The sequence below is a fragment of the Phodopus roborovskii genome, unplaced genomic scaffold, assembly GCF_943737965.1.
Source record: "Phodopus roborovskii unplaced genomic scaffold, PHOROB, whole genome shotgun sequence".
NCBI lineage: Eukaryota > Metazoa > Chordata > Mammalia > Rodentia > Cricetidae > Phodopus > Phodopus roborovskii.
In genome coordinates this window covers 57,801,723-57,824,162 of record NW_026126407.1, presented here as the reverse complement: position 1 = coordinate 57,824,162, position 22,440 = coordinate 57,801,723, and the positions used below count along the sequence as shown (strand labels likewise).

Genomic DNA, 22,440 nt, shown 5'->3' with positions numbered 1-22,440 from the left:
AGACTACTGGCTCTACCCCCATCCTCTGGAATGCTTCAACCGTGCTTAAAGCTAGAATCCTCCTATCAGAGCCCTCACCCTTCAGCCTATACCCACTTCTTCCCTTATACTGGCTTCCTGTCATCCAGGACCAGGAACTACTGTGTAGTGGGATACCTGAGCTCAGATCACATCAGACCACTGTTATCCCTCCTCGATGGCCTTCGTTATGCCCACTGTCCACAGCCTCAGACCCCACTGTGGTTTGGATAGGGTAGGTCCCATAAAGGTCATTGCTGAAGGCTGAACCCTGGTGTAATGCCTGGGGGTTGTCTAAAGTAACTGGAGCATGAGGGCTCTGCCCTGCTCAGTTACTGGTTGGTTCCTTTATAAATTTACAATCTGCTGGCATTACTGGGGTGTAGGGTAGAAACTAAGAGGAAGGACTGGTAGAGAAGGCAGACTACTGGATACTTGGCCTTGTATATCTTGTCCCAGCCTTCTGCTGTCTCTCTGCTTTTTGATACCCTAAGAATGACTCTGCCTCACCAGAGACCTGAAGGGAATGAATGATCACCACAGACAAAACTTCTGAAACAGGAAGCCAAGACAGATCTCCTTTCTTCACTTTCCCCAGTGTCTATCATAGTTGACTAACACCCAACACCTCAGCAGGACTTGTGGGACTATCTCCATCCCCTTCCTCACTCCCCAGATTCACCCTGAACCCAGGTCCCCAGAAGCTACCTGTGGCTTCAGGATAGCCTCTTCTTTTGTGTCCCTCTCCCTGTCAGACTACCTATCTACCCAGAATGCTCAAGCAACAGCCTCCTCACCCACAGGCCTCACTTCACCTCCTACCATGTGTGAAGGTGCTTCTAACTGTCATCCCCACTTTGTAAATTTAAAACATCAAGGATAGGCACAGTGCTGCACACTTGTAATCCCAGCACTCAGGAAGCTGAAGCCACAGGATCACAAGTTCCCCTGAACTACACAGCAAGACCCTGTCTCAGCACGTTAAACTAAAGTTAAAAATAGAGGTTCCCAGGGACAAGCTCACTTGTCCAAGGTCCCAAAGTGAGCAAGTACTTAAGGCAAAGCTGACTGTAAAAACCTTTGTTAACCATCACAGTGACAAGCTTACATGCAGAACTCAGGCACCATTCCCAGCACTACATCACAGCAAAGAAGGTGAGGCTAGCAAGTGAACTTTTCAGGTGAGCACGCACCAGCTGTCCACCCTTCCTCCCCTTCTCATTTAGACTCATAAACAAACAACCTAGTCTCAGGCCACTGAGAAGGAAAGAACTCCAGACAACCTCCTCAAAAAAAAAAAAAAAAAAAAAAAAAAAAAAGACAGTGAAACAGACCACCAGGCACTTACAACCATGACTGCTACTCAGGCCCACATGGTAGAAGGAAAGAACCTCCACATGTGAGCACACACATACATACAGGTGTGTGCATGCATGCATATATATATATATATATATATGCATGTTTATACACGTGTGTGTGTGTATATACACACATATATGCATTCAATGCTTTTTCATTTAACAAAAATAAGTAGACATACTTTTTTTGCTGTGTTGGGATTTGAACCCAGGGCCTCACACATGCTTAGCACATTTTAGTGAGCTACACTGCCAGCTCTAACACACATTTCCCCCCTCCGATTCTGCCTTCTTGTACATAAAGACGGATGCAATATCAGGGAATTCAGTAGCCATCCTAGACTGTGAAATGGCCTGGAAATATAAGCCAGACATAGCATAACAACACACACAAATATTCACAGGTTCACTCATTCAACAAACTCTCCTGCATCCCACTCTGAGGTATCCTGGCAACCCCTGAGTGGACTCATCAGTGAACAAATGAGCAAAGACCCTACCCCAGGCTGAGTTGTGAGCACCAAAAGTCATAATGTACAAGATGAAAATGTTGCACAGAGAGAGAGAAAGAGAGAGACCTGTAAAAACATTGAGAGTTTGAAAGACAAGGTGGAAAAGCACGATGAGGAAAAGCAAGGGTGTAGGTAAGGTCCTTCCCAAACAGCCTAGAAAAGGGAATTGCCTCATGAGACACAGAGTGGACCGGAGAGTGTCTGAGGATTTGGTATCCACAGAAGAACTCCTTCCCTTTCACAAAGAGCCTGAGGAGGCAAAGCTTCTCCACACTGCAAACTATAGTCTCCCGCATGTTAGGCAAGCACACTCCATGACCCTTGGTTTTCTGTCACCATGTCTGCACCATAGCCCAGGCTGGCCTCAAATTCACAATCCTCCTACTTCATTTTCTTGAGCACTAGAATTACAGACAAGTACCACATGTCCATCTCTTTGTGAGCTTTTCTTTTGTTAATTATGCTTATTCTTTTATGTGTGGTGTATGTGCATATGTGCATGCCTGTGTCATAGAACACATGTGGAGGTCTTTTAAGAAATAGATTGCTATGGTCCACTTGACAAAGTCATCAGATACAAATAGCAGGGGTACTGGAGGTACTGGGGGTACTGGGCCCTTCCTTTCCCAGAGGGTACTGGCACAGATCTTTAGAAACTGGAAAGTTACAGAGCCATGAGGAAAGCAGAGGGCTATCCCAAGCCCAAAATTATCCCTTAAATAAGGCTGTGTCCTGCAGTAATAGACAGGAAATGTGGGAGAGGATAAGCCATGGTCTGAGGAGGAAACGAAAGGAGTCTTTGGGATGGGAAGACATTAATAAACTTCATCTTGAGCCACATCAGCACACCAGCCATTTGTGCCATTTTTGTTTTACCCATTTCTGAAGAATTATATCTTTAAAACTGCTTCACTTTCACTGGTCTCTAGAATTTGTTATTATCTTATTTTCAAAAGTCAGAGGACAACTTGAAGGACTCAGTTTTCTCCTCCTACCATCTCTGTCACATGGATAAAAATCAGGTCACCAGGCTTAGCCACAAGAACTTCACCTGCTGGACCATACAGCTGGCCCCCTTGTCATTCCCAACTTAGGGCTTTTGCACCCATCTGGAAACTTTCGGGGACACCCTGCTTGGCCTTGAAGCTGAGCATTCAGTGAGGTTAAGTGGAAGAAGCATGGAAAGAAGGATCATCTTAAAGGATCATCAATTAAAACAGCCTTGGATGATGCTAATGCTGAAGACAAGTTTAATGTGTCTGCACCTCTGCTGCTTCTCACTCTCCAGCTTCACAGCATTCAAAGTCTGCAGAACTCCAGAGCAGTAGACCTGAGAGTTGTCTCTCCTTAAACCACATGGCTGCTAGGCCTAAAAATATCTCCCCTCTGCCAAGCTTCCTGTTGCTCCACTCTTTGGCTCCAAAATAACAAGCAGTGGCTTGGCAGTGATGTCATGCTGTCACTGTACTGCCTGCAGGGCACTCACACACTGACTATATTTAAGACCCAGGCTTCATGTCAGTGACATGGAAATTGCTACCTTGTGAACCAAACTGTACTGGAAAAACTTGAAATTTTATTTTCTATGAATAAACAGGTTGCAGATGCTGACTTCTCTCAAGGCAGAGGAAGAGGCAAGTGGCAAACAGCAAGGAGCCCCAGCTCTTCATCCCCAGTTTCTCTAGCAGGAACAGCAACATCTCTCCCAGTCAGGTCACCTTTTCAAACTCTGTTATCTGAATTCTGTCCTCTAGACCTCTCGCACTTCCCATTAAGAAAGGCAGCCAATGGAACTCTAATGAACAGTGACCAAGTTTCCCTCCCCAATGTGTAATTAGCATAACCTGTTCATGAGGACTGACTCGTATTCCTGGGTTCTGGTGATTTTATCTCCTGCTTCTGCACTTTGGTATGGGAAAGAGACGTTTAAGATACAACCCCTCCCAATCCTCCCGACTGGCTGCAGACTTCTCATGTCTTGATGAACTCACTGTTCAGATGTGGTGAGACTTGTACTGTGCACTAACAGCTCTGATGTTTACACACACAAGGTGCTGCTTGTTCCCCTGAATTCATTCCTCAGCAAAGCTAGCGTCTAAGGAAAGATTTTAGAAGCATAAAACAAACAAACAAACATCATATGGCTTTCTCCAGTGCCTGTGATTGCTTAAGCAATGCCGAAGGCATTTCTGCCCTCTACCCCACATGCTAAGATACATCATTTTCACCTGGAGAGCCCACACTGGCCCTCAACTATACAAGAGTTATAGAGGCAGTCATGTGACTCCTCCATGCTTTGTTTTCATGTTTCAGTTCAGGCAATGATGTCCATGCGTTTGGCCTCTCCACCCTCCTCCCCAAAAGGAAATCTTACCGCTGGGAAAACTTCCACCTTCTAAGTCACCAGCAAGCGCAGGAGCCAAGTAGAGGTGAACTGGGCAGTACCAGCCCAGGCCTCAGTGAGTAGGCCCTCCTCCCTCCCCTGGAGCCAAGAAATGTAGATAGCTTGTTCTACTACAACCTTCATGCCCTTGTGTCTGGGATCCCACTGCTGAGATTACCCACAGAAAAGAAACAGGGCAAAACTACAACTCCAGAATCTTAGCTACAGTCTCCACCTACTCTCTCATAAAAGTGGATACACTCACATAAACACTGTGACATGCCACACAGGTTTAGAAATGACAATGAAGTGGGCCCACTCATACCTTACTGTGAGAGTATGTGTAAGACCTCTTTGTTGCAAAGGATTTGTATTAATGTATTTTGCTTTACTGCAACACAACACTGGGGTCCAAGAGCAACGGCCCCACTGTCAGTGTCAGGAGAGAGGCAGGTAGGCAGTCTCTACAAAGCTACCCCAGCCCTTTTGAGGGGCCACTTCCTTAGTGATGCAGGGACCTCCTACATCCTCTCACAGCACTACTACGCTGGGGACCCACTTTCCCCGAGGGAAAAAAAAAACTCCACCCAAACTATAGCACAAACCATGAGCTTTTATAAATGCTCAAACTTGTTTTGTTTTGTTCTTTTTTGATTTTGTTTTTCAAGACAGGGTTTCTTTCTGTAGTCCTAGGTGTCCTGGGACTTACTTTGTAGACCAGGTTGACCTCAAACTCACTGAGATCAGCCTGCCTCTCCCTCCCAGGCCTGAAATTAAAGACATGTGCCGCCACTGCCTGGCAATGCTCAGACCTTCTATTGCTGGAATTCTACTCTAGGAATTGAGCTGAAGAAAATATTTTTGGAAAATATTAATAAAGGAATGGCTTTATGAAAAACAGTATGCTCATGACACACTCTAAGAACTTTGGAGGAGTGAAGGAAGCGTGGTAAACAAGGGTGTGTCCAAACACAATTCATAGTGTCTGGTGTTGAGGCTAAATGTGAGAAACAAGGGTGACTTCCTTCAAAGCTGCAGTCCTATACTGGATCAGATTCTGTAAAATGAGTTTTACCTAAAATCAATTTGCATAAAATGTTCCTTTACCTTAATATGTTGGGGTTTGGGGTAGGGATGCTAATTAACATGATTTTAAATCTGCATGGAAACAGAAGAAAATATAAAAAGCATGACACAGCAATTACAACATATAACTAATGGTGGTAAACCTAAGCTTAAAAGTGACTTAGTGGACTAGAATGAAAATAATGATTGTGTTTTGTCCACGGGATTTGGTACTTCTCCCATTTAAAAGATAATTGTTTAGAGCACAAAAATAAGAGTTTTCTCATGACAAGTCAACTGGCCAGAGATGGCAGCACTCTGTGCTATCTGGGCATGGTGGCACACATCCATAACTCTAGCACTGGAGAAGCTGAAGACCAGACCACCATACATGAAGAACCTGCCTTGAAAACAATTCCACTGAATACATATGTGTACTCCTAACCTGAGAGTGTGCAATTCAGTGATGAGTGAGCAAATCATGGGCAGACTCAGGTTCACACACAGATCAGTGAACAAACAAAAAGTCTTCCCTGTAGTTGTTGATAGCTTACCTGGAAATAAAATCTTAAGCAAAAATAAAAAATGCCAACACTTCCAAAAGAAACCAACAACAGTAACAAGTTGACTTTCCATTTGGTTCTGAGATAAAATTACCAAATACCTTCCTTCACTTTCCTGAAATGAGGGCCAGTGTATGTCCCCTGGAGGTCATCAACATCCTCAGCTTCCCTCCAGAGAACCTCAAAAATGCCCATATCAGCTCAGCCTGCTGCAGCAGAGTGAGAGACACCCCCTCATCCCCAGATACCTGGCAATACATGAAGATCTAGACACCAGTTGTCAATCTTGGCTACAGGCTGGTGGAATTACCTGTGCAGTCTGGGTCTCTCCTCCAGAGAATCTAACTTAATTAGTATGGAAGGTAGTCTGGACCTAATAGTTCTGTAAGCTTCCCCTAGTGACTGGAATGCGCAGCGAGGGCTAAGCAGCATGTTTAGTTCCTCAACCCAGAGAATTCTTTATTAGAATCTGAGCAACAGTGAGCTAGATGAACTCCCCAGAGTGACTGCAGCTTTGAGATGGAGAGATAAATTATTTTCATGGACCAGTACTACTCATGGTGCCAGCTCTGGCTAAGGACATTGAGCAGGGGCCTCTGACTCAGGACATTTCAGCATTAGCTCTGCATAAAATCTACAAGGATGGGACTATTCCACCCTGGTTTTCCAGAGGAAAAGCACTAGGTTCAAAGCAGCCATCCAAGATCCCACACCCACAAGCAGAAGAGCTCCTGTGTGGATAAGTATCTCCTTAAATGGGTGCCTAAGGTGCCACACTTTGTACCTCAGTCTCAGCTTGAGCTGGACATGGTGGCATACACTTGTACTTGGGAGGCTGAGACAGGAGCATTCTGAGCTCAAGACCAGATTAGGTTTAATACACTGAATTTAAGAACATCAAGAATGGTCTGGGCTATTTACCAAGATCTGTCTTTAAAACATAAACACACACACACACACACACACACACACACACACACACAACTAAAATGAAGCAAGACCAAGCTCAGACTTCCATGTATGCACAGCCAGGGGAAGAGTGGGAGAGAAACAGGTCTGCATGACACCTAGAGCTCTTCAGGTATCTGGCTATCCTGCTGCCCTTCTTGAGAGGGGCTTTAAAACAGGTTTCTGTCACCCATGAATAGCAGTTCTCACTAGCTAAACCTGAAGAGGAAGGTTGGGGGATTTTTCAGAAAGCACAACTTCCCAAAAGGTGACCAGAATAGTCCTTGGACAAGTAACAAGCAAGTCTAAAAGCTCCCTAGGTCAGAACTGAGCCCACAGAAGAGCCCAGCTGGGATTTCTCAATGACACTTAGGCCAGCTGACACCACCATTATCCCCAAAGCCACTCCTTTCCCTCACCTAACCAACTTTACTGAGCGCCTGTTCTGTGCCAGACATTGTATCAGAGGCAAGGACACTAGGTAAGCACAAGAACACTGCCCTTTCCTCAGGGAGCCATTAGCCTAAATTCAGGGACTTCATGACACCACATGATCATTGAGAGTAGTAACTGTGTTCAACAATGCCAGTACCTGAGCCAAAAACCAGAGAGGCCTTACCTGGGTAGGCCATGATAAACTGCTGGGGACAACCTTCTGTATTGCTGAATGTTCTTAAAGTGACAAAAAACAGAAAACCCAACTCCAATTCACTTCAAGAGCAATGGGGATTTATCAGCTCATACTATGAGCTCCAGAGAGGCCTTCAAGAGTAGGCTGACCTGGCAGCCCAGTGTATCCTGAGACCTAGCTCTCTTACCCCCTGTCTCCATTCCCAGCTGCTACATACCCTTCACCCTAAGGCTGTCTTCCCTACATGTGGATGGCACTATTTCAAGGGCAGAGGAGACACTGAGGGCAGTGCAAGCATTCTTCCATCTCTGCTTACTGGCTCACTGAGCAGTGAGCTGCTGTGTCCCACCATACAACTCTGTCCACAGCAGACTAGACCCTCTGAAAGCAGGGATCAAAATATGAGGTTGTTTCTGCCAGGTATTCAGTCAGAGCAACAAATAACTGATAAGCATAGTTACTATAGTTACTAAGGCTTCTGCTGCCCTACATAAAGTTTCTTTTGCCTTACAGAACAGATCCCAGCTATTCCTGAGTATTTTTGTTTTGTTTCCTGGGACAGAGTCCCACTATGTAGCCAGGCACACACCAACACATTTGGCCAGATCATGCTTCTTTTACCAAACAGAACTGACCAGAGAAAGAGCTTCATAGAGAATGATAGGTTTTCTCCCTCTTTAAACTTCCATCTTAGTTTCTGTCTTTTGTGGGGAGGAGCAGTGCTGGGTGTTGAACCCATGGACTTAACACATGGCTGAGCAAGCTTCTGCTCTGGCCTTAGGACATTATCTCAAGCAGTTGCTACTACTTCATCAGCAACGAAGTATTGAGTATGCTTGCCTCCACTTCCTTTCTCCATAGCAGACATTAGTAGTCAATAAGTAATAGCAATCTTTTCCACTTAGCCCAGATGAGAACACAGAATCCCAGGATCTGACTTTTCCTGTCAGAGTAAGTGTTCAAACTGAAAAAGATGGAAATGAAGAGGCCCAGACCCTTGGTTCCAAGGCTACATCTCTTCTAGGACAGGCTCAGCATTCAGGCCAGAAGCCCCTATACTTGGCCTTCTGACGTCTGAGCATTTGTCTCCTAATAATGACACAGTGTTAGGATGGACACTAAAGAAATACACCGCCCTTCTCCCAGAAAGCAGAGTCTATAGTTCTCCGATGACCAATGGAAAAAGGCAGAGCTTGAGCCCTCACAGAGAAAGTGAGATTTAGAGCTTTCATTGAAAGCCAAAGGTCTCCCAGGAGTGCCAGATGGAGGATGAGAGCAGGACTCTGAGGTACTGCTCTGTCCTTCCTGTATAGGCCTATGCCCTATAAGCTGTGCCATGCAGACCTCACTCTCACATATGAACACCATTGTGGAATATCTCACTGGCCAGCAGCCCAACAGGAACAATAAACAAGAGGGCACACACTGGCCAGGCAGAGCTGGAAAAGTAACAGCAGGGGAAGCTGATGGCCAGATGGAGGCCAGTGTCAAATGTTCCTGGATGCTCTGAACAAAAAAAGGACCTCAAGATCCAGTCCAGCCCCAGAATCCAGAACTATCCACAGACAAGCCACCAGATAAGAAGAAAGGAAGTTCAACATGCTGGGTCATGCACGACCTAGAGCTGTCAAATGCCAGAAGAGCAGCAATACACCCAAGGCAGCCAGGGTTGAATATTTATGCCCCAGCTGGTGGTGTGGGGGGTTGTTTAACACTGGGGAATGGGTGAAGGAGAGTCAGAGCTCAGGCTCACTTCTGCTGAGACATAAGGAATCCCACTGCATACTCATAGCCTCACTGAGCAACCTGCCACCAAGCCTTCCCCACTGTGATGATCTGTGAGCCACAGTAAAGCCTTTGTCCCTCAAGATGCTTAAAATACACTAGGTCACAGCAATGACAAAACCACCCAACAGAAGGTTAAGTAACACCTCCCAACAATGTCAATCAGGGAGGGGACACGCAGGTGTGCTGCCTGCTGCAGGAACCTGGAGGGCCCAATGGTCATGGCTATCTACTCCTCTGAGGACAAAATATAGAAGTGAAGACATTTTCCTCCTCCCCTTCCACCTCCTCCCCTCAGGACTTATACAAGGCTGCTGCTACCACACACCATCAGTGCCTCTGTGTGGAAAGCCTATGGGAGAACCATGCTGGAGTTCACAAAGGTAAAGGTCATGAAGAGAGTTGCTGATAAGACACCCAGGTCCAACAGCACCTGAGGAGAGCGACTCATTCTTCTGCCTGTTACAGCAGCAACCCCTTGGGTTTCATCTGCCAAAGCACACTGACATCTGAGAAGTTAGGGGTGAAGTGACAGACTCAAGAGCAGTGTGCCCTGTACTGAGTGCTTGCCCAGCAGACACATCTGGGATAAGGGCCACTGCCTTACCTGAATACAGGGTGATGCTGTGTGCCACCCACCCCACTGAACTCCTCAAAGGTGGGAGAACCAGAGGTGGAACAGCAGGAGAGAAACACCCACAACAGAATGCCACTGAAGCAAGTCCCATAGAGGACATCGGAAGCAGCCCTCCAAACAATACTTCAGAGACCATCCTCTTTTTGTCTTCCAGAATGATTGCCCACCCCCTTGGCAGGTTAACTGTCAAGGGCACAGATGCACATAAGCCTAGAAAATACGCACCCCACTCTTTGCCCAAAACATACAAGCATGAACCCTTATTTAGAACATGTGGTAATAACAAGATAAAACCAGCTACAGTCTGGCTCAAGTAAGAAGAATGCCAGGTGAACAGTGGTTTCAGGCGAGGCTGACTGAGCAGCTCAGGTGCCACTGTCAGGAAGAGGTGGCCCCTCCCTCCCTCTCGATGTACTACTACCCAAGATAAAAGTCTTCCCACAAAAGAACTAAGATCTTCCAACTCCCAGCTTCCCTCCTGTCCTGTAGGGAAGGGAATGCTGAGCCTTGCTCTTGCCACCAGTTTGGCCATGCCCCCCCCCTCTAGACTCCATAAAGGTGGCCAAGGGAAAAAGCAGCTGAGTGAAATGTCCATGAACAGCGTGGAAGGATGAAGAGCCACAGGGAAGACTGGAGGCTTGTGAGGGTCTAACCAGTATCTGACTAAATCTCATCTGGGTATTTGAGAAGTTGTCTCCTAAAAAGTCAGTATCTCTTTTAGTAGACTAGGCAAAGCACTGGGCCCTCGCCAGGACAATCAAGGGTCATCCTTCCACTGAGGCTCTCTCTGCCTAACTGCTAGAGCTAGGGGTGATCCTCTCCTGCACCTTCGGATCACACCACTGGCTTCCCCAGGCCTCCACTGGCAGACCAGATTAGGAAACTTCCAGATACTCAAGTCATGAATCAATACCTCAGGACAAGTGGCTTTCTGGAAAGGTATAAGCAATCTTGTTGGCTTTGCTTCTCTAGAGGGCCCTGTGGCCTCTGGAGGAAACTGAAGCCTAGTGAAGGTGGTGAGTAGCCTTTGAGATGGCCTTCACTGCCCCTGGCTCCTGGTTGTCATACCCCAGTGTCATTCCCTCCCATACTGTCAGTGCTGGTCTGTGTGACCACAGAACACAGTAGGAATAACAGTGTACTCTCAAGATGCAGAAACCTGGTGACCTCCATCTGGAATATGCTCTTTCTCTATGGAACCGCCTACCACACTGTGAACAGCCTTTAGAAGGCTTCACATTAGGGAATCAAAGTCTCTTGTTGACAGTCACACAGACATATTCAGGACAGTAGCCTCCTAGTCCAAGTTAAACCTTCAAGTACACCAACTCTGGCTAGCAATTCAACCTCTGAATGACCCTCATCCATTCTCAGACTCATAGCTCACAGAAATCATGGAGAATTCTAAACACTTGCTATTTCAGGAGACCAAATTGGGAGACAATTTGTCACATGAGACAGCTAACACAAGGAGCAGACACAGAAAATGTTCCCAGGGTGACCCAATGACCTTGACCCTGTCTCCCTAAGTCCATGTGTGGAAGGAGCTATTAGGAACTGATCAGGGGCTGGATAGCTGGCTTAGCACTTAAGGATACCTGTTGCTTTTGCAAAGGACCCAAATTCAGATACCAGGACCCATATAGAGGCTCACAACTTTCAGAATTCCAGTTCTAGGGAATCCAACACCATCTTCGGACCTCCACGGGCACCAGGAATATACTTGGTGCACTTAATACACAAACATACATGAAAGCAAAACATTCACACATATAGAAATCTAAATAGTGTTTTTAAAAGAAGAAAAACTGATTAGATTACAAGAGCTGGGCCTTCACCAGTGGCTTATCACCAAGCATGTTTGTTACAACAGCAGGCCAGCTGCCTCATCCCTCATATGAACTCTCTGTGACATGCCGCCCTCCATCATGCTCTGACATGCCAGAAATCCCCTGCCAGGTGCAGCCCCTCAACTCTAACCTTCCTAGCTTCTAAAACTGTAACATAGTTACTTCTGTGGTGCTCTACTCCCACAGGACCAGAGACTAAGACACTTCCTTCAAATGAACTCCTCATGTAAATCTATGTCTTCTCTTTTTTTTACATCTGTCTCCTGGTTGCAAGCAAGTCAATTAATTATTTAGAGAGGTATGACTTACACAACCTTAACTGCCCCTGATTGCACTGCACAAGTTACACACCCTTGCTCTTTGTTGAACCATGGCAAATGAGGAAAATCATTAATTTTGAGCAAGAGGAATATCAAATGCTAAATCTACTGTGTGCTTCTGTTCCATCATCATGTACCCACGGCTAATAAAACACACTTAGAATAGACTAGCCTAGCTCTTCATCCTCCCTGCCTTGTTGGTACTAGAATATACCTTTGATTAGGCAAGGTTTCAGTAACCTAAATTAATAAAATGGGATGGTAGTTAACATGTATTACCCATGTAGGAAGTGTACTTACTGAACCAGCAAAACTGGTCCTTCTTTTCCTCATTTTACAACTAAGAAACTGAAAGAGAGATTAAAACTTATCCACAGCCATATAACTAGCAGGGAACAAAAGGGACTTTTGACCATGAAGTCCAATGCTAGAACCTGCCCCCTACACTAAGCCTCTTGCATTATAAATCCTGCCAGCTGAACTGGGGAGTTGCACTGGGGGCCAAGAGATGGGGACCCAGAACATATATGAGCTTCAGCCTATGATAGTCACTCCCCCCCATGACTGTGCCACACAGCACTCTCAGTCACCAGGCGACAACTGCCTAATAGGTCTGCTTGCCCACCACTGTGGCTAGATGTTCAAGGTGTTTTCTCCTACTTTCTCTTTGTGGAATATTTGTCCACTTTACAGATGTCCTTCCACCTGCAAACTGCCAACTTCCAACCATAAACTGTTCTTCATGCAAGGCTTTGAATTATAAAACTGGCTTCACTAAGGTTTTCCCTAGGATTACCACAATAAAGAGCATTCAGTATGAAACACGCACACAGCACCTTATCAAGCATCGCCATCAGCACAGATGAAAAGCACAAGCTGACAGCAACTCAGCAAGTCACCCAGAAACACATTTCCAGGAATGGAGCCAGGGCTCAAGGCTAAGCTGACTTCCTAACACAAGCCAGCAAAATGAAGGACAGATAGCCCTGCCTATTGCTGATACTCACAGCAGTGTCTCTGAAGATTTCAGTCCTTAGCCTATTGCTGATGCTCATAGCAGTGTCTCTGAAGACTTCAGTCCTTAAAGGCAACTTTACACAGCAGAGATCCCGTGAGGTCAGGTGAGATGAGAGACCAGGTGAGGAAACATGTGATTAGGAACCAGTCTCTCCACTTCTGCCTCTGACATGCCTCTGGTGTCCTAGAACAGTGGCTCTCAACCTTCCTAATGCTGCCATGCTTTAATACAGTTCCTCAAGATGTAGTAACCCACCCAACATAAAATTTTCTTTGAAACTTCATAACTGTAGTTTTGCTACTGTATGTTATGAATTATAAATACCTGTGTTTTCTGATGGTCCTAAGGGACCCCTGTGAAAGGGTTTTTGACACACAGATTGAGAACCATGGCCCTAGAGATGCACATTAGGATGCAAAGGGGAGAAGTTCAAGAAGCAGAGTGCAGACAGGAGGATGGTAACTGTGGTAAATTCAGGTGCATGAAAATCACTCACACCACAACCTAACTCTGAGAGCCTGGCAGAGCCTCTGGACATGCTTCCCCGAAGCCCTATTCAAATGCAGTTTCAAAGAACCACCAGTGTTACGGTTTTGGACAAACACGTCCGTCCCCCACAATTCCTGTTCTAATAAGAGCCCCCAGGTGTGGCCCATGTTTGGGGAGGTTATAGAACCTTTAGAATACATAGCCCAGGAAGCAGAACTGAGCCTTGAAGATGAAAACCACTTCTGGTACCAGGATGAGCCCTTTGCTTCCTGTCTGCTGCAGTGCTGTAAGCAGTCACACTGCCATTTCCTGTATATTGTGGTGATGTAAAACAACCATGTCTTCCCTAAAAGATGAATGAATCGAAATCCCCTGAACTGTTAAGGCAAAACCAGCCATTCCTTCCCTAAGTGGCTTCTGTCAGATATTTTGCTACAGCAATAAGAAAGAAACTGTTCAGCTCACCTAAAATGGAAAAAAAACTGGAAACAATCCAAATGCTAAATTGACCAATTGGTGTGGTCAATTTAATATGTTAGCCACATCGATACAATGAAATACCACATACAGGTCTAGAAAAAATGGCTAACCTCAAATCTGTTTTTATAGTGAAAAATGGAGGAATGAGGGGAAATGAAAAGTGATGGAGTGTTAACTGTAAGTGTATAGATAAGTGTGTCCATAGGAGAACAAACTCAGTAAAGTGGATGTTTTCATAGGAGCTGCCATTCTTAATTCATCACATTTTATTTAATAAGATATTAAACAACAGCAAAGAAAAAAATTAATTAGTGGCTCTTAAATAAAAACAGGCTCAATTCTCCTATGATATTATGGGACCCAAAACTTTGCTGCCCTGAAAACACAGGTGGAAACAACACTATTCCCCACAGTGCTGTGGGGCCCATGCACAACCTGTGAAGGGCACAGCCTGCACATGCCTGGGAACACAATGGTATGTACTCAGGTCATATGTTGGAGGTATTACAGAAGACTGAAAACCTTAACATCCAGTTATTGGCAGACTGACTAAACAAATTCTGGTGAAGTCAGATCAGAACACATTGGGAACTACTAGCAAGAGGATGGCAACCATGAGTACACACAAAGAACCCTGCCCAGGATGCAGAGAGCTATATAGAAGAGGGAAGGAATAAGCATGCATGCACGCATCCACTTCAGGCACACAGAGCATCACCTGCTATTGGTTATAGTTAAGCCAGCAAGGAACAAACTGAGCAGACAAAGGAGGATGCATATCAGTTAACCTTCTTTTACTTTGAAACCCATGCATGTGTGCCACTCATTCAGAGAAGCACATCAGATGAAAATGCAGAAATGTAATCTCCTTTGGTACATCCTTTTCATCTAACTAAACTATGAGCGAGGTGTGGTTTGCACATGCCTGTAATCCCTGAACTTAGAGGCCGAGGCAGGAGAATTCCAAGTTTGAGGCCCATGTAGGCTACATACATAGCATACATACATAGCTGTTTTCTCAAAAACAAACAGACAGAAGATAGGTGTGGAACTGTGGCTATGCATGCTTGCCTCTCCATCCCTTGCCCTGTCTACCTTGCCAGTGCCTGGACCTTTGTGGTATGGCGCTCCTGCTGCTCTGTCACCTTCCTTTTCAAGGCGTCCACCTCTTGCCGGAGTGAGGCTGAGTGCTCCATCTCACCATCAAGGAGATTCCGCAGTGACCTGGAAAAGAGGGCCCCACAGTTCAGATGCTGTTCGTCCAGCCCATCCAGAGGACAATGCAGTTCATCACTGCCCACAGACTCTGCACAAACCATTAAGCTGATGCTAGCAGACAGCAAGCCTGAGCGCAGTGACTGCAATGAGCCCTAGGGAAGTCACCTATGGTCAGACTCGGGGCCATTACTCCTGTGACAGCTTAGATCAAGGGAAAACAAGGAGCTCAACAAATGCTAGGGAGATACTTTTAAAGACTCCATTCAAAGGTGCAGCAGTTAAGCACAAGTTCTGACACAGCCTCAATGGGTAACACAAAGGGGAGGGTGTCAAAACAGGCCAAATGAATATTCTGCCGCAGAAAAACAGAATACTTGCTCAGATTCCTTGACAGACATTTCATCCTTTTTCCACCACTGCCCACAGAATAGACCAGGACTCAAGAGTCTACTGCAACCTCCATGATAAACTAGTGTATATGGCATCATATTGAGTATATTTTAGCACAGCGTTATCTTATATTTCTATACTTTTTAGCCTTTATAGAATGCCATTTGCATATATGTTTCATGTCTCCAGAAAATGACCAGGGGTAGCAATTATTCTAGAAAGGATCACAGGGTACCACCCTGATGTAAATCAAATATGGTTCTACTTCACTGTACCTAAATGACTCTTTCTAGAAAAGCAATTGTGATGTATTTACAGACCACATCCAGAGGATGCCTGCCATGAACATCAGGGTTTAGCAAATAAACCAAGCTCCCACAGTGCCCCACCACCACTGAGCTCCCCAAGAACCATGTGTTCACTGCAAGCTTGAAGAAGATTTCCCTCCTGGAACATGCTATCCCCAAGAAACATCCCGGGGGATTCTGTCTGCGGCTGCTTCCAAGAGCATCACTTCAGCTAGAGCAAAGAAATGAACCTTACAGTGGCCAGAAGCCTTCTGTTGAGAATGTGTGTGAGCTGGAAGTGGTGCTATCTAGACTTCTAAGAACAGCCTCTGCTGTTGCAAAAATTACACTTATTTGCCTTTGTATGGTTCCACAAAGGATGAAGAGCAGCTTGTCAGTTATATCTGAAATAAGGTCTAAAGGAGAACTGTGACTTCTATCACCAGTAAAGGACAGGAGGTGACCTAAATACATGCCCACCACCTCCCTGAGTGTCCAAAGGCTTTGTGAATGACCTCAGGCAAGCCTGCCACTGGCCACCCCAGCCTCATCTCTAGCAGGGAGAATGGTCAACTTCAGACATTAGCATGGTGGCAACTGGCAGTGCCTAGTATGGGTTTCAATAGGGAAGAAAGAAATTAAGAAAACACTTTGCCTCTTAGAGTTGACCACTGGGTTTTGGTCAAATTAAAAGAATCTAAATGTTGTCTTGTCCCAAGAATCCCCAATTTGAGAGTGAGTGAATACAGAATATAGACCCTCAGTTAAAGGCCACTTCAAGAGTATTTTTTGGGCCCATTCCAGAAAAGTAAGAAATCTGTTAACCCAAGCAGCCAAATCATGCATCTCAACTGCCTGTAACTCCTTTTTCCAAGACATCCAGTCCCCTCTTCTGGCCTCCATGCACATCTATATGCACGCACATATGCACACACGCACAAGAATTTAAAGTAATAACAGTAAGATAAGTTGTCAGTCACAGCAATGACAGGAGGGCACCATTCTCTCCATCCATTCGCTCTGCCACTGGGGACCAGAATGTCAGAGAAAGAGGCAGCCATGATGTCACAGTACCCGTTCTCTTCTTCCAATTCATCCTTTCTGTTCATCATGGCCATGATGGCTTGGCGTAGTTCATCTGAGGAAAGAAAAGGCAATGCTTATGAGCAGATGATCCTGTAAGCTGTCCCCTTGCCTCTCTATAGTGCATGCCATTACACGACTTGTCTAGTTAAGTTCCCTGTTCCCGAGCAAGAATTCTTTTACAGCCTCAAACATCCAGTGGGCTCAACTGTCACTTCCATCCACACAAACAGAAGGGTAAGACAAGCTAAGAAAATGTGTTGGGAAGAAGGGTGAGTTCCAGGGAGAACAAACTCAACTTGCAATTTCTGAGTGCTTTCCCAAGTCTTTGTTCATGGACAATGTCTGTTGTGAGCACTGAATTGTTCCTCTTACAGCCATTTATCAGCCCAGACATCGATCAGGTAGTATCGGACTCCATACTTCCATAAAGACAATCCGCCAAGATTAGCAAACATCTGGCTCTCTTACACTGCCTTCTGAGGGTAGCATACAGCTGATATGGGACTATATTCAGTACTCAGTTCTTTCGCACAGAAAAGCATTTCAGGATAGGAAATGACAACATGCATCCACACTTCTGATCTCCATTAATCTTAACCACTGGTGCTGTACTGAAGGAATGGCCAGATCTTAGCTGCATCTCAAGATATGGAGATCATAGGGTTGTTTTATCTATTTCCTTTACATGATTTCACCTTACGATAGCTGCTAGGAAGTGTAGGGCCCAAATCACACATATAGTGGCAGTATACACTATGTCTAGAATCAACTACATGGACCCAAACAAAGATGTCACAACAGGTATTCCCAAAGGCTCAGTAGCCAGTTTCATGCTTTAAGAACAGAGGCATTAATGATCCTAGCAAATTTCCCCAATTTTAAAATCTTTCCCCATAAAAGTTAGTAATAAGAATTCAAGATTCTTATTAGGGACTCTTCCTCTAGGAAGAGTGTGAGACTGACAAACAAGAAGATTATTAATCTATGGTCCAATCAAGCAGCCCCAAGAAACAGAAGATGCTAGGAAAAGGCCTAGGGCAGAAAACAGGCAGGACCGAGCCACTGAACACTGCTCTGCCTAGAACCACAATGGCCCAGGGTTCATCCATTCATTCACTCATTTGTCTACCAAGAACACAAAAGTTTCAAGTACCTTCCCAAGGAAAGAGTCAGGCTTCCACCTGGCCAAAGGAAGAGGGCCTTCCAAGGAAGGTTCCTAGTAGAGAATAACAATGGCCATCACAAACCTATGTGAAGCCAACTCAGTGAGGTTTCCCTGGTTACCATGGTCCCTGTTCAGAGACTCACTACAGAGTGTCAGCCTCTCTGTGTCCTTCCTCCAGATGCAGGGGTGCAACATCCTTCTCACCTTCCTGGAAGCTAGATAATCAAATGAGAGTAAGACACCTTTGAAGGAGTGCCTCTCATAGGTGACAGCAGGAAGCACAGAAGGGCCTGCTGCTAGGCTATATAATTTTATTCTAATTGATAATCTACAGAGGAAAAATAAACAAGTAATTTATCCCCTTGCCACTGTGGCCATGAAGGAAAATAAAACCAACCAGATTCACTGTTCTGTTGGCAGCAAGGAGGACAAAACATTCTGGACTCAGTCTTTAGGCAAGCCAGGCCAGTGCTGTGAGCCCTGTGGACACAGGCTTGGTTACTCATCCGCTCTAGGGCCTGCATGGATTCTGAACTTTCCTCCAGGCTTTCTTCCACACTGGAATTCTTGGCTAGCCTGAACCACTCATGAGCAAAGGGAAGGAATGCTCACAGTCACTATCTAGAGCTGGACAGCACAAAAATCTCCTAATTCAAGATCCTATACTGTTTGCCAGTAACCCTGCCTGGCCTCCTCCCACTCTACAGTAACACATCTGGTTTACACTCAGGAACTGCATGTCCTGTACCCAAGGTGGGACCAGAGTACACAGTAAAGAGTGGACTGGACTAGACAGGACAGGCATTGTCACACTGATAAGTCCTCAGTCTCTCTACTTTGCTCCACCCCTCCCAGAGGGCACAGCTGATCCACATAAGCATAGCCCTTGGCATCTGTGTCCAACCCTTGTCCCAAGGTCAGCCACAGTGACAGCATCTGGCTGGCTGGAGGCTAACTGAGGGGTCTCCAAATGATCCTGACTCCACTATTGTTGCCCAATCCATGGTCAGACTTTCCCTTTAAAATGGAAGTTATTATGCACAGATGTTATCTCAGATTTCCTGATCAGAATCCATCTTTCTTCATGTTAAATCTCCCACTTACATTCTTACATGAGAAAATCCCAGCTCATCTACCCAGGCCCTGGTAGCAATAAGCCTCTTTTCAAAAGCTTCCAATTTCGTTTGCCCCACAGAAGCTACAGGTAGGAAACTGAGTCACCTTGGTCTTCCTTGTACACATAGTATATTGAATGTAAAATGCATACCATGCTGCACATATCGATGCCTGGAATCCCTTCTCACTGCATGTTTAACAAGGTGTTTGGATATGACTCCAGAAAAATGAGTGGCCACAGAGACCATTTTAATCTAACTTTCCACTTCTAAAACAGCAAAGTTTCAAATGATAAATGTCACATGTTTTCTCTCATATGTGGAATCTAGATATGAGTGCATATGTGTCTATGTCTGTGTGTCTGTGCATGGCTCTGTGTCTGTGTGTGTATCTGTGTGTCTATATCTGTATGTCTGCATATGTATCTGTGTGTGTGTCTGTGTATGTGTCTGTGTGTATGTGTCTGTGTGTATGTGTCTGTGTGTATGTGTCTGTGTGTGTGTGTGTGTGTGTGTGTGTGTGTGTGTGTGTGTTATAGAAAAAGAATACTAAGAGAGGAAGAGCAAGCAGGGGTAAGAAGGTAATGCAATATATGTGGCAAGAAAGCAGAATGGGTTTTTCAATTGAGGAAGGAGACCAACAAAGGGAAATGGGGGAGAGAAAAGTGGGAAAGTATAAGGACATATAATTATGAAAATGGCACAATGAAACTCATTACATTACATGTTAACTATAAATGAATAAATAATGCATACATACAGAAATCCATGGCAATAATAGCACTTTCTATGAAGCTACAATACTTCTGCCCAGCAAGTCTTGTTTCTAGTCTCACAACCTCCTGTCGAGGGCAATCAATAGCACAAAGCAGGGAAACAGATTGTGACAGTCCCTTCAGAATTTCCAGCACCTCAAACCTGCACCAACTGCAATGGTGGATACTGTCCTGGTGGGCAGATGTAAAGGGCAAGAGGACGCTCAGATATGGATTCTAGTAGCTTCCACTCCAGGGGCAGAAAATACACAACAAGTTGCTACTAACAGGCTCTGGGACCAGCAGCAGTTCAAGGCCCACTCAGCTATGCCTGGATACTGACATTCCAACTTAGAGCTGAATGTTACATTTTCTGGGTGAGTCTTGAAGAACTGTTCCCCCAGAACCACACAGAATGATCAACCAGTGGCAACAGCCTCCAGTAGCCACAGGAGAGCCTGGCCTGCAGTTCAATATGCAGTAGCCTGGGAGTAGCAGCAGGACAACTGATGCTGATGTGACCCAGCCCTGTCATCCTGACATGACTGTGCCTGTCCACACACTGTTTCCAGCCTCCTGGAGGTGCCCTGTATTTACATAAACATCAAAATAGTAAATGACAATCAAGTGCAGACAAAGCAAGCTAGTGGAGACCCTTTTAAACGTCCATCCCAGGGAGAAGGGCTGTCAGCATCCCTCCTGCCTCTCACAGACTTCCACAGAGACTAGTGGTGATGGTGAGAAAGGACACAGCCCTAAAGCTCTGTCCACAAACTCTATATGAACTCATTCTTGCTGCTATGCTGGCTGCTGGCTGTCATGTGCCTTCCTGAGCAGCAGTGAGGGAAAGTGGTTTTCACGTGTCATGCGACTGTCACCATCCACCAGTGTCAAGTGCCGTGCATGAACAGAGGCTCTCCCTGATGTGTCACTTTCTCTCCAGCATGGCACAGCTTCTTATTTGTAGTCTGTATCATTGTGACTCTTCCTTGCCATTGAAGCACAATCTCCAGACACAGACACAGAGTAGAGTCTCTGCCTGCCAGTGGAGCCTTGCCATGCCAGGCAGTCCCTCTCCTGAAGCCGAATGTCCCATGGCCATCTATCTCAAAAGTAGTTCTTTGCCAGCTTCAACCACCAGAAATCAATCTGATATATATATATATATATATATATATATATATATATATATATATATTATATATTATATATTATATATTATATATCTCCTTTCCAATCACTGCACAAAAGATGGCTTTGTCCACAAATGCTGCCAAGGCAAGGAACAGTTCTAGAAGCAAAAACCAAGACTTCAAGTTCCACTTCTGCTATGAACTGAAATAAATCTCAGGCAGAAGAGTACTTAAATATGGGAAATGAAGCAATCAAAACTATAAATATATGAGCAAACACTCCTTCAGTTCTCCTGATATGAAGGCAGAGAAAGGACAGCTGGACCCACCTTAGTTTCTGCTCATTGAGGGCCACTGAAATGAACAAGCTTGTCATTACAGGCAGTTGATGTAGACACTTCGTAGGAGCCACAGCCTTCCTAGCCAGGGCCATACTCCACTCTGGACATGCAAGCCTCAGCACACACTCCACCATACACAAAAAAAGAGAACCAATTGACCTCTCAGCTTGCTCCCCTTAGGATGAGGAAAGGGCAGTGACCATTCCATGGGAACCCTACCTACTCCCCCTGCATGCAACCATTTGCATACTGTTCCCTGTTGCTTTCAGAACATGGCAGCATGTTGCCCTGCCTGGCCACTGCCCTTCACCCCCCCCATCCTGCTCCCCAACAAGAGATGAAAGAAGCTCTCTGCAGCTGTGTATGTGGACCTGATCTGAGCCAGACACTGTGGGCCACTGGCTAGAGAGCCACTTTGGTAAGAAGAGAAGAGCCAGGCCAGGTGGGATGGGGATCACCTTCAAACCCAGCACCAGGGAGGCACAGGGAGGGTCCCTATAAGTTCAAGACAAGCCTGATCTTTCCCTTCTCTGGTCACATCAAACCTTCTCCTTCCTCAACTGCCTCTGTTTTAGCACATGCCCTGAAAGGCCCATCCAAATCCTAATTCAGAGCCTCCTAAGTTTCCCCTCAAGGTGCCCTTCCAGTTACCTTTGCTAAAAAGCACAGGCCTACCCCAGCTTATTCCCAGCCCAGCTCACAGACTCTGCTGCCACCAGCCTCCAGCCCATCTACACTAGGGAGACACCTGTGATGGCTTACTCCAATTGAGCCAATCATATAGAATTTTCTAGAAATGGATGGGCCACTAACTATGACTGGAGGGATAAAGGTAAGTGCAAACAAATACACCTAACCAAAAGGTACCCAGTTCTAAGTCAGCCCATGAG

General features: G+C 45.5%; 1 protein-coding gene across 2 annotated transcripts in view; it reads right to left on the bottom strand.

The window, feature by feature from the left end:
* Window positions 1–22,440, bottom strand: part of Snx29 (sorting nexin 29) — a 392,572-nt gene that overhangs the window by 285,139 nt on the left and 84,993 nt on the right. For both annotated transcript variants that reach the window (XM_051181423.1, XM_051181424.1), the window contains 2 exons: window positions 17,030–17,093; window positions 15,156–15,284 (listed from right to left, as the gene is read on the bottom strand). In XM_051181423.1, the coding sequence (XP_051037380.1) occupies window positions 15,156–15,284; window positions 17,030–17,093 (193 nt within the window). The remainder of the gene's footprint in view (window positions 1–15,155; window positions 15,285–17,029; window positions 17,094–22,440) is intronic.